Source organism: Chrysemys picta, chromosome 8 (assembly GCF_011386835.1).
Source record: "Chrysemys picta bellii isolate R12L10 chromosome 8, ASM1138683v2, whole genome shotgun sequence".
Lineage (NCBI taxonomy): Eukaryota > Metazoa > Chordata > Testudines > Emydidae > Chrysemys > Chrysemys picta.
Genome location: NC_088798.1, coordinates 52,888,357 through 52,904,160, shown reverse-complemented (window position 1 = coordinate 52,904,160; position 15,804 = coordinate 52,888,357). Strand labels below are relative to the sequence as shown.

General features: G+C 46.8%; 1 protein-coding gene across 3 annotated transcripts in view; it reads left to right on the top strand.

Annotated features, from left to right (window-relative positions):
* Positions 1 to 15,804, top strand: part of HMCN1 (hemicentin 1) — a 335,176-nt gene that overhangs the window by 177,535 nt on the left and 141,837 nt on the right. For all 3 annotated transcript variants that reach the window (XM_065554460.1, XM_065554461.1, XM_065554459.1), the window contains exons 25-30: positions 803 to 898; positions 1,383 to 1,577; positions 3,839 to 3,969; positions 11,070 to 11,217; positions 11,992 to 12,118; positions 13,395 to 13,549. In XM_065554460.1, the coding sequence (XP_065410532.1) occupies positions 803 to 898; positions 1,383 to 1,577; positions 3,839 to 3,969; positions 11,070 to 11,217; positions 11,992 to 12,118; positions 13,395 to 13,549 (852 nt within the window). The remainder of the gene's footprint in view (positions 1 to 802; positions 899 to 1,382; positions 1,578 to 3,838; positions 3,970 to 11,069; positions 11,218 to 11,991; positions 12,119 to 13,394; positions 13,550 to 15,804) is intronic.

The window sequence follows — 15,804 nt, the reverse complement described above, 5'->3', positions numbered from 1 at the left end:
GAGCTAAAGGAACAGGTCGGTTAGCTCTACATGTAGGAGGACTCTTGTTCCTTTTAAAATGCAAACAGCCAACAGTGGGCAACATGTTCACGCAAATATAATGTCTGAGTCTTCCCACACTTACTTGCTTTACATGGATACAATTCCATTGACTTCAGTGGGGGTACTTCTCATTTTATAATGGTCTTAAAGCCCATATTCTGAGCATTAACACTGCTTTGGATTTGGCCCATAATTCCTATTTAAAACTGTTAAACAGGATTGGGTTCAGAACGATCTACAACAAAAAATGTTAATAACTTTGCTTAATTATGAACTATTTTCTTCAGATACACCGAGCAAGTGAATTTTCAAGGAGATGGAAGACAGAAAGTCAGAATGGGTAGGATGGTGTCTTTGAGCTACAGGAAGACAAAGAAACATTAAGAGAATCAAAATTTCAAAGCAGGATAATTCTTTTAATGATCTGTAGCTCAAAACAGTTTGTCCAATTTCCATCACATTTTGCAGAAACATCCTCTGCCTTCAGAGTAAATATAGCAATTGTCAGAGCAAACCAATTTGGACTAGATTCTGAAATCTTAATTCACACAGAGTCATAGTTTACTGTTTAAGTAGTCCCAGTGAAATAAATGGGACTGCTGGAATACTACCATCTACTGAGTGTGTGTAAGGATATGAGAATCAGGCCATTTGAGAATGGGAAGGAAAAAAGAGGTGTAAATTGCCTGTGTACATAGTATGTTTTGACATTTGAGAGGAGGGACTAAGATTATTTACTCTGTTTCTGCTTTTTTTTTAGAACCTCCTACAGTAGATGATCTTGACCCTCCTTACAACACTCCATTTCAAGAAAGAGTTGCAAATCAACGCGTTGCGTTTCCATGTCCAGCAAAAGGTGTGCAACACTGTAACCATTGTGGCTGATAACTATCTTTTTTTCTCTTAGGCACTCATAGTTGCAATGCATCTTGGTGTTTTCTGGAAAGGTAAAAATGTATAGTCCTTCTTAAATACAACATCTCACCAGGATATTAAAAAAAAAACTTAACAGTAAGAAAAAGTGCCATTGATACTAAGTAATTTAACTAATTAGGTAGTATATTTTTGTAGGACAATGACAGTGCAAGAGTTCTTCGCATTGCCCAATGGTTGGAGTGGCAGGGACTACCTCTAAGCATGAAGGAGAGGTCAGTCCCCAAGCCCTTTTAGCCAGTTGTGCCAGTTCAAACTGCAGTGTGTTTTATGATTTACAGAAGCTGCAGCAAAGAGTTTTCTTACTGTACATTTTTATCCCATGCACTGCTCTAAAGTAATATCAATCCTTCTTTTTTCAAATTAAGCAAGAAGTCTCTTGAAGTTCTATAAATTTCTCTCATTAGGCACCCCAAAACCTGTCATCAAATGGTTACGTAATGGCAGGGAGCTGACTGGCAATGAGCCAGGCATTTCAATTTTGGAGGATGGGACAATGCTTATCATTGCTTCAGTTACACCGTACGACAATGGAGAATACATCTGCCTCGCAGTGAATGAAGCAGGAAGCACAGAAAGAAAATACAATCTGAAGGTTCATGGTAAATAACTATAGCTCTTAAGGGGTAATTTTCAAAAGGGCAGTTTCTCCTTTGTTTTTTTAAATTGCGCACACAAAATGTGTGCCTGCATTTTTGTAGTTGTGGGAGCAAATCTGAGTATTTGTACTTGTAGCTACCTGATTGATTGTTAGTTCTATTTACTTATGCTTAATGCAGAAACCAACTTCTGTTTACACAAATAACCAAATGATTATTGTAGACAACCATAAATTTACATGACACTTGGTAAACATGTAAAAGACCAGGTGTTTGCCCCCAAAGAGCTTATAGAATAAGTGCTAGATATGCCCCTCTATTAATGCAGGAGAGGGGAGTCATTGCTCGAAGAACTTAGCATAGAATGGAGAAGAAGCTGCTCCATGACATTCTCCCCTCTCCACCCCACAAAGCTCCTACCACACCACCTGGTAGGGGGTCTATTACAGCATGTATCAGGAGACAGTGGACCGTCATAGCACCTACTCTGTGTAGTGTACTTCCATCCTAACCTGGTTTATTTCCAATAGGAAATTCCCACAGGAATTAACACAGCCCCAAGCAGTGTTAACACCCCCTCTGTGTCTTCTACTCTATTTAGCAGGGGGAGGTAGGGCACAGGCATGCGCAGAGAGCCTATGGTTACCTCGCTCCCTCAGTATCATTCTTTCAGAGGAGCACCATAGGCAGCTCTGTTTCCAGTGCAGTTACCATGGGATCCATTAGGATGTTGCCTGCTTTCCCTATAGATCATAGGCTCTGTGGGGTTCCAGGCTGCTCCTTGATATTTGCAAGGTAGCAATGTGGAGTTCCATCCACACACTCATGAGACATTACACCTTGGTCCAATTCTCCTTTGGGACAGCGATTCTACGAGCAGCTATACCACCTGCATCCTCATAACCTCATCCTCTCTGAGTTACCCACACTGGAATATGTGTGGACATATGGACCATCACTCCAAGAAGAAAGGGAAATGACGTACCTTATTGCAACTGGAAATGTTCATTATGTATGGTTACCATCTATATTCCACTACTCATCCTCCTTCCCCTCTGCTTTGGATCATGTCTGATTATTTGGTCTGCACTGCCTCTTAAACCGTTGGCAGAGATTACGAGGAGAGTAAGGGCCACTACAGAGCAATAGACATTACTTGGAAGAATTTTCCAGTCTCAGGCATGTGGAGCACATGCACACCCACAGTGGAATACAGATAGGGACCATAAATCTCAAAGAACTTTGGTTACAAAAGTAAGTAGCTTCCCTTTATACCTATACAGGACAGGAGCAGACATCATGCCTCCAGCTGCATTTGTAGAGAGAGTGATCACTAGTGGCCATTGCTACACCTCTGGAAAAGGTGTAGCGTATGCTTCCTCCAGTGCAGCTCTGCATTCACAAGTCAGTGTACAATGTGAGGGACCAGAATCATGGAGATTCTCCTACCCCCTGGAGGTAGGCCCCTTCTGGGACACTGAGCACTTCCAGTATTGTTAGTGGCCCTCCCTCATTCCCGAGAGCATAGAGGAGGAAGGGTTTCCTTACACCCTTTCCCACAATGCATCTGTGCTGGGTCAACCATGATTATTATTAGCAATGTGTCAAATTAAAATAAAGGACTATACTTAAACCAGTAGGAAGAAGGAAACTAAGTGATAAGGGTTCTATTGGAGTTTGTATCCCGTCTAGCAAGTATCAGCCTGATGAAAGTGCCAAAGTAAGATCTTAGTTAGAGAGCCTCTCACCTGGCTAACCTCGACATTCTCTTCTTAATACTGAGACTTCTTTATAAAAAGGATCCCTTCCTCTTACAATGAAATCATTTTTTTCCCCAAAGAAAATTTTCATCCCCAGAGAAGGGTCACACTAAATGGAACTGCAATTGGAATGTTGCAATTCATTGAAACGATTTAGGACTTACATTGTATTTAGCTGTATCTGAGTTCACTGTACACAGCTTCCACTGTACTCTACCTTTGATAACTTGTACAGTGAGACAGCTTTTAACCCAACACAGTTTGATATGAGGTATTAACCCCTTTACTCCAACACAGGTTTGATGACACAGACATTAACAGACACTTGACTATAGCATAAAGCTATTACATGTGCATTAATAAATACCAGCTATAAAGAAAAACCTGACATGATGAAAATAATGTGCAGAACTTTAAGACAACATGTTGGTTTTGCTTTTTTACATGTTTATGTCCATGGCGTTTTTGATTAAATAAATCTTTGCTTAACATAATTTATTATAGTTCCTCCTGAAATTCAAGATCAAGAAAAGGTGACAAATGCATCTGTAGTGGTTAATCAGCCTGTGAATCTCTACTGTGAAGTGTCAGGCAACCCCTTTCCCATCATCACATGGTATAAAGATGATGTCCAGGTATGCAGTGTTTGTTGATTTCATGGCAAATTAAGTGAAACGACTGTAAATGTACAAAAGCCAATTCCACCAGATTTCGCATTAGCTTTCTAAAGCCTTTTTGGTGACTATAGCATAAAGCTTGAGAAGAGAGCTCATTTAAATAAAATAAAATATATTTATTTACTTAGGGTATGTCTATACTAGTAGCACTTTACTGGTATAGGAATATCATTATATTATATTGGAAAAGCTTTGTAGCAGTGTAGTAAAAACCACCGTCTACAATTGAAACAAGCTATACTGGTAAAAGCACAATTTTGCCAATATAACTTGCATCTATTCCAACACAGTTATTTTGGTCAGGGATCATACCTTCTGCCAGCAGAAATTTGTAGTGTTGACCTGGCTTTAGATTTAAGCAACAATAAAAACATGCATACACAAAGCACTGGGTATCTTTGTAACTAATTAAATATATGGTCACATAACTCACAGTGATGACCACTGAATTGTGCACAGGTAATAAATTAACTCACGTATTCATTAAATCAAAGCAACAGAAAAGCACCTTTCAAGCCTTCTCCAAAAACTAGCCTCAGCCTCCCCCCAAACTTTATAATCTATATCTTAGATCTCAAAACACTTTACAAAGAAGGACAAGTATTTTAACCCCTGCAACAAAGAGACTAAAAAGGAGATTTGATTATCATACAACTGCAAATTATAATATTGCCATACAGTTATCTGCCCATTATTATATAACTACCTACAGGTTATGCTTGATAACTTACATTGTTCTTTGAAGGTATTATGGTTCTTCTTTGAGTGCTTGCTCATATCGATTCCAATTAGGTGTGCGCGCGCTGCGTGCACGATCGTCGGAGAATTTTCTACCCTAGCAACACCCGGTGGGTCGGCTGTGGAGCCCCCTGGAGTGGCGCTTTCATGGCGCTGGATATATACCCCAGCCGACCCAGCGCCCCCTCAGTTCTTTCTTACCGCCCCTGACGGTCGTTGGAACTGTGGAGCGCGGCATAGCTGTTCTCCACTCTCTCTAGCTTATCCGGTTATTTCTGTAGATAGTCGTAGTTATAGTTGTTGTATAGTGTTAGATAGTTATTCATCTTACTTTTTAATAGTTGTAAATAGTTAGCGGGGGAAAGGGGGGAGAACAACTCATGCCCAAGGCTCCTGGCTTTAAGCCGTGCGCGTCCTGCGCTAAGCCTATGCCTACGAGTGATCCGCACGACTCGTGTCTGAAGTGTCTAGGAGAGTCCCATCAGACAGATAAGTGTAAGATCTATAAGGCCTTCAGACCGAGAACCAAAAAGGAGCGGGACTTTAGGCTTAGGCAGCTCCTCATGGAGGCGGCACTTAGCCCGGATCCTCCGTCGGCACGTCCAGCCCCGACACCGAGCGCCTCGGTGCGCAGCACCCCTGCGGCACCAACCGGTACTGCGGGCAGAATCGGACAAGGCCTCACGGCACCGGCCTCTTTCGGCACCGCGCCCTCCACAGGGGCCTCGGCGCCGGTCCTTATCTCCGGGACACAAGAAATCCCGCAAGGCGCAGGAGACTGCTGTCCTGAAGACGCCGGCTCCCCCGATGCCGGGGGTAGAGCCGCGTCCACCTTTGGACCGCCAGAAGCAAGTGCCTGCTACACCATCGACTCCAGCACCGCGGCCGTTGAGTCCAGTGCAGGCTCGGTGGTGGAGCCTTGCCTTCCATCCACCCCAGAGACCTTCGCGACGGCAAGAGACCCTATTGCTCTCATGGAGCAGGCACCGCCCCAACCACCGGCATGTCGGCTCCTCGCGCAGTGCAATCCAGGAGCAAGCCTGCCCTGGTGCGCCCGCTGTCTCAGGACGTGGACTCACGGCACCGCTCCAGGTCTCGGAGCAGGTCCCGATGCCGCTCGCAGTCCCGGCGCCGACTATCATCTCGGCACCGGTTGTACTTGCGGCCAAGATCTTCTTCGCGGCACCGCTCTACGTCTCGGCACCGTCACGATCATCAGTACCGATCGAACTCCAGACGTAGTTCCTGGCACCAGTATGAGCGCCGCTCGACTTCGAGGGGCCGCTCCCGGTACCATGTCTACTCGCGGTCGTCCTCGTCTTGGTCCAGATCCGGATCTCGGCACCGCCATGGCCACCGGCACCGATCCCGATCCCGGTACCGTTCACCGGCACCGCGCGGGGACAGATCACCTCCGGACCGGCACCGATCGGCACCGTATCATCCGGAGCCGATTTCGACACGTTCGGCACCGCGTTGGCCCTCGAGATCAGCGTCTCACTCCTCCGATGGGGCCTTGAGATCGGCATACCCTCCTCAGGGGCAGGCTGCTGCGGCTGACTTGGGCCACTGGCAGGAGGTGGCGGAGGATCCTGCACAGGGACCTACGCACTGGTTGTTCTGGACCCCGTGGGCATATCACCAGGCGCAGGGGGCTCCACCATCAGCCTCTCGCTTGGCACGCTCTGAGCCCAGGGCCCCGGAGGCCACCATCTCCCGCCCTCCCCCAGGGGGCATGGAGGCACCCGTGCCTACACCACCTGAGGCCCTGGACCCAGGGCAGGCGATGCTCCGCTTCAGGGACCCTTGGAGCAGGACCCGCCATTAGACCCCTTGCCACCTGAGGCATCCTCCTCATCTTCCCCAGATGAGGCGGTGGCGGGCACAACCACCACAGGTCCGCTCCCGATAGATCTTCGTGCACACCAGGACCTATTACATAGGATGGCGCGTAATATGGATCTTCAGGCGGAGGAGATAGTAGAGGTGCAGGACCCGGTGGTGAGCATCCTCTCGGCTGATGCCCCATCCAGGGTGGCATTGCCTTTGATTCGGACAATTCAGGCTAATGCCATTGGCAAACTCCTGCCTCTATTCCACCCACAGCCAGAGGGGTGGAAAGGAAGTACTTCATCCCTTCCAAGGACTATGAGTACCTATACACTCATCCCCAACCGTGTTCACTAGTGGTGTCATCGGTGAACGCAAGGGAGCATCACGGCCAGCAGGCTGCAGCACCTAAATCGAAGGACGCTAAGCGCTTCGATTTGTTTGGGCATAAGGTGTATTCAGCGGGAGGGTTGCAACTCAGAGCGGCTAACCAGCAGGCGCTCTTGAGCCGCTAGAACTTTAATTCCTGGAACTCTATGGGGAAGTTTAAAGAGTTGGTTCCCCAAGACTCAAGGGAAGAGTTCGGGGCCTTAGTGGAGGAGGGTAAGAAGGTGGCACGGACCTCCTTACAGGCCTCTTTGGACATAGCGGACTCGGCCGCGAGGACGCTGGCCTCAGGTATCGCCATGCGGCGAGTCTCCTGGCTCCAGGTCTCGGGCTTGCCGCCGGAACTGCAGCAGACCCTGCAGGATTTACCCTTTGAGGGCCACAGGCTGTTCTCGGAGAAGACGGACTCTCGGCTGCAGAGCCTCAAGGACTCGAGAACGATCATGCGCTCCCTGGGGATGCATGTCCCAGGGCCCAAGCGCAGACCCTTTAGGCCCCAGCCTCAAAGGTTCTACCCTCCCCCGCCTCGTCCGAGACAGGACTTCACCAGAAGGCGGGGACGAGGTGGTAGGCGAAGGTCGACCGGCCCTCAACCTGGTCAGAACCAGGGGCCGCCTAGGCCACCTTCAGGCCCTAGGCAGAACTTTTGAAGGTGCGGTCGAGGACGGCGCCCCAGCCACTACCCAGGATCCAGCTCCCTCCTTTCGGGATCGCCTCTCCCGTTTCCACCGTGCTTGGTCCCTTATAACCTCGGACCGTTGGGTCCTTCGCATGGTGGAGAGGGGATACGCTCTCCAGTTTTCTTCGTTCCCTCCCCGTCCCTCTTCAGGGACCCTTCTCACGAGCATCTCCTTACACAGGAGGTTTTTGGGCTCCTCTCTATGGGGGCCATAGAGGAGGTTCCGCCAGAGTTAAGGGGCAGGGGGTTTTATTCCCGCTACTTCCTGATCCCCAAGTCAAAAGGGGGTCTGCGACCCATCTTAGACTTACGCGGACTCAACAAATTCATAGTAAAGTTGAAGTTCCGCATGGTATCTTTGGGGACCATTATCCCTTCCCTGGATCCTGGAGACTGGTTCGCCGCCCTCGACATGAAGGACGCATATTTTCATATAGCGATCTATCCGCCTCACAGGCGCTTCCTGCGATTTGTAGTAAACAAGGTGCACTACCAATTTGCAGTCCTTCCCTTCGGCTTGTCCTCGGCCCCCAGAGTGTTCACAAAGTGTATGGCTGTCGTGGCAGCATATCTTTGTCGACAAGGGATACAGGTGTTCCCGTACTTAGACGACTGGCTGGTACATGGCCGCACCAGAAAGCAAGCTCACGTCCACATAATAGCACACACATTCCACGAGTTGGGCATTCTACTCAACAAAGAGAAGTCCACTCTAGACCCAACCCAGAGGATAGAATTGGGGCAGTCCTAGACTCCAGATGTGCCCGAGCTATTCTACCAGACAATCGCTTTCATACCATCACAAGTGTCATTCGAGGGCTCAGGGCTTTTCCGATTACGACAATAAGAACGTGCCTCGCCCTGTTGGGTCACATGGCCTTTTGCACTTACGTAACCAGGCATGCCAGACTTCAACTTCGCCCACTTCAGGCCTGGGTATCATCGGTGTACTGTCCTTATCGGGACAACCTAAACACGGTGATCACGGTTCCGAGCTCGGTCTTGACCTCCCTCACCTGGTGGCTGGATCACAAGACGGTTTGCGCAGGAGTGCCGTTTCACGCCCCACAACCCTCCCTGCATCTGGTCACAGACGCTTCATCTCTAGGATGGGGCACTCACCTCGGGGAGCACCATACCCAGGGCCTGTGGACCGCACCCCAACTAGCCCTGCACATCAATGTTCGAGAGCTGATGGCGGTGCGCCTGGCATGCCAGGCATTTCTCAATCTCCTGCAGGGCCGTTGTGTGTTAGTTCTCACCGACAACACCACGGCGATGTTTTACATCAACAAACAAGGAGGAGCCCGCTCGTCGCTTCTATGCCAAGAGGCTATTCGCCTGTGGGACTTCTGTATCGCCCACTCGATACATCTCACGGCATCGTTTCTTCCTGGAGTCCAGAATACACTAGCGGACCGCCTCAGCAGGTCCTTCCAGACACACGAGTGGTCAATTCGCCCAGACATCATCTATTCCGTCTTCCAGAGGTGGGGATTTCCCCAGGTCGACCTGTTTGCATCTCGAGTCAACAGGAAGTGCCACGCGTTCTGCTCCCTACAAGGGCGAGCTCTGGGCTCTCTGTTGGACGCGTTCCTTCTAACTTGGAAAGACCACCTGTTCTATGCTTTTCCTCCATTTCCACTGGTCCACAGGGTACTGCTCAAGCTATGCAGAGACCAGGCATGGGTGATTCTAGTCGCTCCAGCTTGGCCGAGGCAGCACTGGTACACCACACTGTTGGAGCTATCGGTTCAAACACCGATCACACTTCCCTTGTGTCCAGATCTCATCTCCCAGGACTACGGCCGTCTATGTCACCCCGACCTGCAATCGCTCCATCTCACGGCATGGATGCTCCATGGCTGAATCGGACAGAGCGGCAATGCTCGCAGTCCGTCCAGCAGATTCTGCTGGGAAGCAGAAAGCCCTCTACACGGACCACTTACTTAGCCAAGTGGAAACGGTTCTCCTGTTGGTGCGAGCAGCGAGCCACGCCCCCCTTGCAGGCGCCTATTCCTCTCATACTTGAATATCTCCTATCCCTAAAACAGCAGGGCTTGGCGATATCTTCAGTCAGGGTTCACCTCGCTGCTATTTCGGCGTTACACCCAGGAGAACTCGCTTCCTCGGTTTTCTCTAACCCGATGGTCGTTAGATTCCTCAAGGGCTTAGACCGACTGTACCCACAGCAATGCCAGCCCATTCCAACGTGGGATCTCAACCTGGTTCTCTCAAAGCTCACAGGGCCTCCGTTTGAGCCATTGGCTACATGTTCGCTCCTGTACCTATCCTGGAAGACAGCCTTCCTTGTGGCCATCACCTCAGCAAGGCGCGTCTCTGAACTCAGGGCGCTTACGTCCGAGCCCCATTACACTGTTTTCCATAAGGACAAGGTGCAGCTTCGCCCCCACCCTGCCTTTCTTCCCAAGGTAGTCTCACCTTTTCACGTAAACCAGGACATATTTCTCCCAGTCTTCCACCCTAAGCCACACGCTACTCGCCAAGACCAGCATTTGCATTCTCTGGACGTACGCAGGGCCCTGGCTTTCTATATTGACCGTACAAAGCCGTTTAGGAAGACGACACAACTCTTCATTGCATGGCCGACCGGATGAAAGGCTTACCGGTCTCCTCACAATGCCTGTCCTCTTGGATCACATCCTGCATTCGTGCTTGCTATGACCTGGCCGGCGCCCCAATGCCGCACCTCACCGCTCACTCCGCGAGGGCCCAGGCCTCCTCGACTGCCTTCCTGGCTCAAGTCCCAATCCAGGACATTTGTAGAGCTGCAGTTTGCTCGTCAGTCCACACATTCGCAGCTCACTATGCGCTGGTGCAGCAATCCAGAGACGATGCTGCATTCGGGTCAGCAGTTTTGCACACAGCAATGTCCCACTCCGACCCCACCACCTAAGTTAGGCTTGGGAGTCACCTAATTGGAATCGATATGAGCAAGCACTCGAAGAAGAAAAGTCGGTTACTCACCGTTGTAACTGTTGTTCTTCGAGATGTGTTGCTCATATCCATTCCAAACCCGCCCCCCTTCCCCACTGTCGGAGTAGCCGGCAAGAAGGAACTGAGGGGGCACTGGGTCGGCTGGGGTATATATCCAGCGCCATGAAGGCGCCACTCCATGGGGCTCCACAGCCGACCCACCGGGTGTTGCTAGGGTAGAAAATTCTTCGACGATCGTGCACGCAGCGCGCGCACACCTAATTGGAATGGATATGAGCAACACATCTCGAAGAACAACAGTTACAACGGTGAGTAACCGTCTTTTGTGACAGAGAAGGGACATTAAGTGGATAGATTATTGTTTAAGAAAAACTACTAACTTCTTTTCAAAATCCAGCTGCAGTGTTTGGCTGATGTAACTGGACCACATAATGCTGATCTCTTTGATTTTTTTTTTTTTTTTAAGGTTGTGGAAAGTAGTACTCTCCAGATTTTGCACAATGGGAAGACACTGAAGCTCCTTAGGGTTGCCGCTACTGATGGTGGACAGTATTCATGCAAAGCAACTAACATAGCAGGGAGTTCTGAGAAGCTATTTAATGTAGAAGTGCTAGGTTAGTACTGTGCTCTTTAAAGTTGGTAATCTGAAAAAATGGTATTTGGTACTTATAAGTCATTACATTGCAGGGTTTTTTTTGGTCATGTTAAATACAGGATATAGTATCTCTCCACACAATAACATCTTATGTTGTTTGAACTTTGTCATCTTTTTGGTACCATACACAAAAAGCTGCTTTCCATCTCAGACTTCAGATATAAGATATTTTATCTTAATGTCTTGTGCATATTTTACTAATGGAACACAGATGACAGGCTAGAAAGATTTTCTTGTGCCATACAGTCAGTTCCCCAGCACTTGTGCAGAATTGCTTTCTGTGTGAAGGATCATAGGCACAATAGAAAGGTGTTATGGAACAGCAGCTGCAGCCAGCAGCGGCTCCAGTCACCAGCGCTCCAAGTGAGGGCGGCAGTCAGGCAGCCTTTGGCGGCATGCTTGCGGGAGGTCCGCCAGTCCCGCAGATTCGGCGGGAATTCGGCGGCAGGTACGCCGAAGCCCTGGGACCGGCAGACCTCCTGCAGGCATGCCGCCGAAGGCAGCCTGCCTGCCATGCTTGGGGCGGCAAAAAAGCTAGAGCCGCCCGTGGCTGCAGCATTCACTTTCACAATTAAGGTTGAAGCTTTGCTACATATACTGATTACATGGTCATCCTGAACTCATGGCCTCCATGATCTAATCTGTTCAGTTAGTGCCATTGTCAGCAAGTCTTCCACATTTAGTCGCCATGTTAGCCATGTTTAGTTCTCATTGTAACATTTCTTTTTCCAAGTTCCACCAAACATAAAAGGTGCTGACACACCAGGGGAAGTTTCAGTCACCCTCAACCAAGAGACCAGTCTGGAGTGTAAAGTCAAAGGCTCTCCTTTTCCTGTCATTCAGTGGTTCAAAGATGGCAAGTAAGTACCCCCTCTTTGTCTGTGGCAAGGACATTATGATGGGTGAGAAAGGAGACAGATGCACTCTACTATCAAGTGCTGCTTATGACTAATCAGTCAGTGGTATGCCATTGTAATCAGTTCAGACTCATACTACTGTTATATGTTGATGTTGTGTGGTTAAGTATATCATCTTGCTGTTTCATAGCGAAATGCCAATTTGTAAGTAATGTGGCACATGCAGTATATATTTATGGTGGGTAAAACCATACAGCACACAAACCAAGACAAACACACAGCCACTTCTTTGAGGTCATTCCATAGAGATTATTTTAATGTTGTTCAAAGTGCAGTCACTTCTTTGCTAAAATGGCTATTTTTTTTGGTGGTGGTGGATAGTACCCATGAGCAAATTGTTAAACGTTTTTCCAAATAGTGCCCTATATTGCTGTGTATATAGAGAGTTGAGATTTTATAACTTTAGACTGCATGTCTCAGTTCTTCAGCTCTTCTTTCAGGAAAGCCCATTTAAAAGAGGAATTTTTGCAGTGCAAATGTTAGCTGAAAAACAAAAATGGTACTATAAATAGGCTGAAAAAATAGCATTAACATGTCACAATGTAGTTCTTTGCCAGCAAAACCAGCTATCCCGATGTGACAATGGCTTGCTATTCTTTGGTGTATAGACTTCAGAGCTTTTATCTACTAAACAGAGACATTTTGTCATTACTAAGGGAGTCATTATGGTCTAATAATTAGAGAAGGGGACTGGGAATCAGGAGATCTTAGTCTATGCCTGGCTCTGCCACTGACATACTGTGTGACCTTGGTCAAAACTTAAGTACACCTCTACCCCGATATAACGCTGTCCTCGGGAGCCAAAAAATCTTACCGCGTTATAGGTGAAACCGCGTTATATCGAACTTGCTTTGATCCGCCAGAGTGCGCAGCCTCCCACCTCCCCCCCCCCCCCCGGAGCACTGCTTTACCGCGTTATATCCGAATTCGTGTTATATCGGGTCACGTTATATCGGGGTAGAGGTGTATTTTGTGCCTTGGTTTCTTCTGTAAAATGGGAATAATAATAATGATAGTTAACTACCATTGGATAGCAATTTTAGCTCTTTGCATGAAAAGTTCTGTTCTAGTGCTAAATATTAATTCATATTTTATTGCAGTGATTTTTTATTCAAATATTCTTTATTACTATTAGAAGGGTTTTAAAAAAAACTATTTTAACACATACTTGTGGGGATAGGGAGAACAGTGCCAGGAAATGAAATAAACTTTTCTCCAGGCCCCTTTTTTTGGGAGATCCTAATATCGAACTTCTGGACAAAGGACAAGTTCTGCGCATAAAGAGTGCTAGAAGACTCGACAAAGGACGCTATCAGTGCAGTGTGACCAATGCTGCTGGCAAACAAGTCAAGGAAGTCAAGCTGATCATCCATGGTAAATTTAAAAAATTCTCTGGGATTAGGCATTCTTCTGTTTTGTCCAATAAAATAGCTTTCTGTTTTGCAGGGAAACAATACGCAGATTAAGGCCCTGATCCTGCAAAGAACTGTGCATATGCTTAATTTTACATTTATCTGTCCTCCCATTGACCTCCAGGGGACTCCCTAGATGTGTGAAGTTAAGCATGTGCATAAAACTTAGCAGGAGTGGGGCCTAAGCCAGCTTTAGGTATATTTTCTTGATTTTTTTAGCTATTGAAAATATTTTGGAGCAGTTTCATAAACCTGAAGTCTCTGAGTTCTTTATAAAAATTAATATCAACTGAAATGTTATCATCTAGTTAGTTTAATTTTGTTGATGTTTGTTTGTTTGTTTGTTTAATACAGCGAGGGCCTGACTTTCCTCAATTTATGCCAGTGTAGATCAGAAGTAAAAGATCACTAAAGCCAGTGGAATTACACCAGTGTAAAATTGGTCTGGGGGAATTGGGAAGAAAATCTGGCAGAGAATGGCTTAGAATATACAGCATTCCAAAAGAGTTAGATCTATAGATTTAAAGGATTAGGTCGTCAGTTGTCATAATTTGGTGTAACTCTATTGATTTCATGAAAATATGTTGATTTATGCCAGCTGAGGATCTGGCACAGAGGAGCTAACTATATTAACATTTAATTATTCTTGATTATTGACTCACTTATATAGCACAATTGCCTGGTGCTTTACAAACAGAGTAAGGCATCTTCCTTGCAATATAATAAGGACAAGCCGAGCAAAGACAATTCAAGCTTCTCGGTGGGATATGTTTAGGTAAGGGTAGGTATGGGAGTTATTTGTGGCAAGAACAGGGTTAGAAAGATTTCTGGGAGGAATGGATTTGATAGAGGAACTCACGTGCCTGGCAGATAAGAAGAGGGAGGAGAGCCTTCCATTTGGAATGGGCAGCATCAGTGAAGGTCCAGTCAAGCCTGCGAGCTGGGAGGAGTATAGGGGGAAATGAGAGCAGAGAGATAGTTGGGGGGGAGACTATGTTGGCCTGAAAAAAAGTGAGTTATAGGAGGTTAAATGTGACATTGTAAAAGTAGGAAGACAGTGATGTGCTGGCAAAAAAATTGAGGATATCACTAGCGACCATGGGTGGGGTGGTTTCAGTGGAATGGAAAGAAAGCAAGACAGGCTAGAGGGGATTGAGGAGAAAGCTTGAGGAAAAATCTAAGTAATGTGAGCAGTGAGCAGATTCATAGTCTTCAAAAACAAAGGGAGGAGATAAATTGGACAGTAGTTAGAGAGCCAAAGGGGATATGCCATTAATGTCAAAGGGTACAACCCTGGGCATATAGACGGATGCTCGGAGAGGGAGAGGGGAATCCGGGCATAATTTCCTATTAGATCTTAGTTTTCTTTGCTCTTTAGTCCTCTTGGGTTTTTTTGTTTTTGTTTGTTTTTTGTTTGTTTTAATGACATTTCCCACATGCTCAGGAGAATTCAAACTCTTGATGTAGCTTCAATAACTTTCATTATTAAAATTTTGGAATTGAAGAGATACATAAAGTGAAATTCATGAGAAGGATTTTCCCCTTGAGACCTATAATACGGAAAAACTGAGAATTTTAACAGCTGGATGACAGCCAGGATTATAAATGATGAGTGATTGCATTTGGTATTTAGTTATTGTCACCTTTATCTTGGTGTAGTCCAGTTCTCAAACTGGGGATTGGGACCTCTCAGGGGGTTGCGAGGTTATTACATGGGGGGTCGCGAGCTGTGGGAGGTATTGCCAATACAGAGAAGGACTGGGATATCATACAGGAAGATCTGGATGACCTTGTAAACTGGAGTAATAGTAATAGGATTTAATAGTGAAAAGTACAAGGTCATGAGAAGGACTTTGGAGTATTGGTTGATCACAGGATGACTATGAGCCGCCCATGTGATATGGCCGTGAAAAAAGCTAATGCGGTCTTGGGATGCATCAGGTGAAGTATTTCCAGTAGAGATAAGGAGGTGTTAGTACTGTTATGCAAGGCACTGGTGAGACCTCATCTGGAATACTGTGTGCAGTTCTGGTCTCCCATGTTTAAGAAAGATGATTTCAAACTGGAACAGGTACAGAGAAGGGCTACTAGGATGATCCGAGGAATGGAAACCTGTCTTATGAAATGAGACTCAAAGAGCTTGGCTTGTTTAGCCTAACCAAAAGAAGGCTGAGGGGAGATATGATTGCTCTCTATAAATATATCAGAGGGATAAAT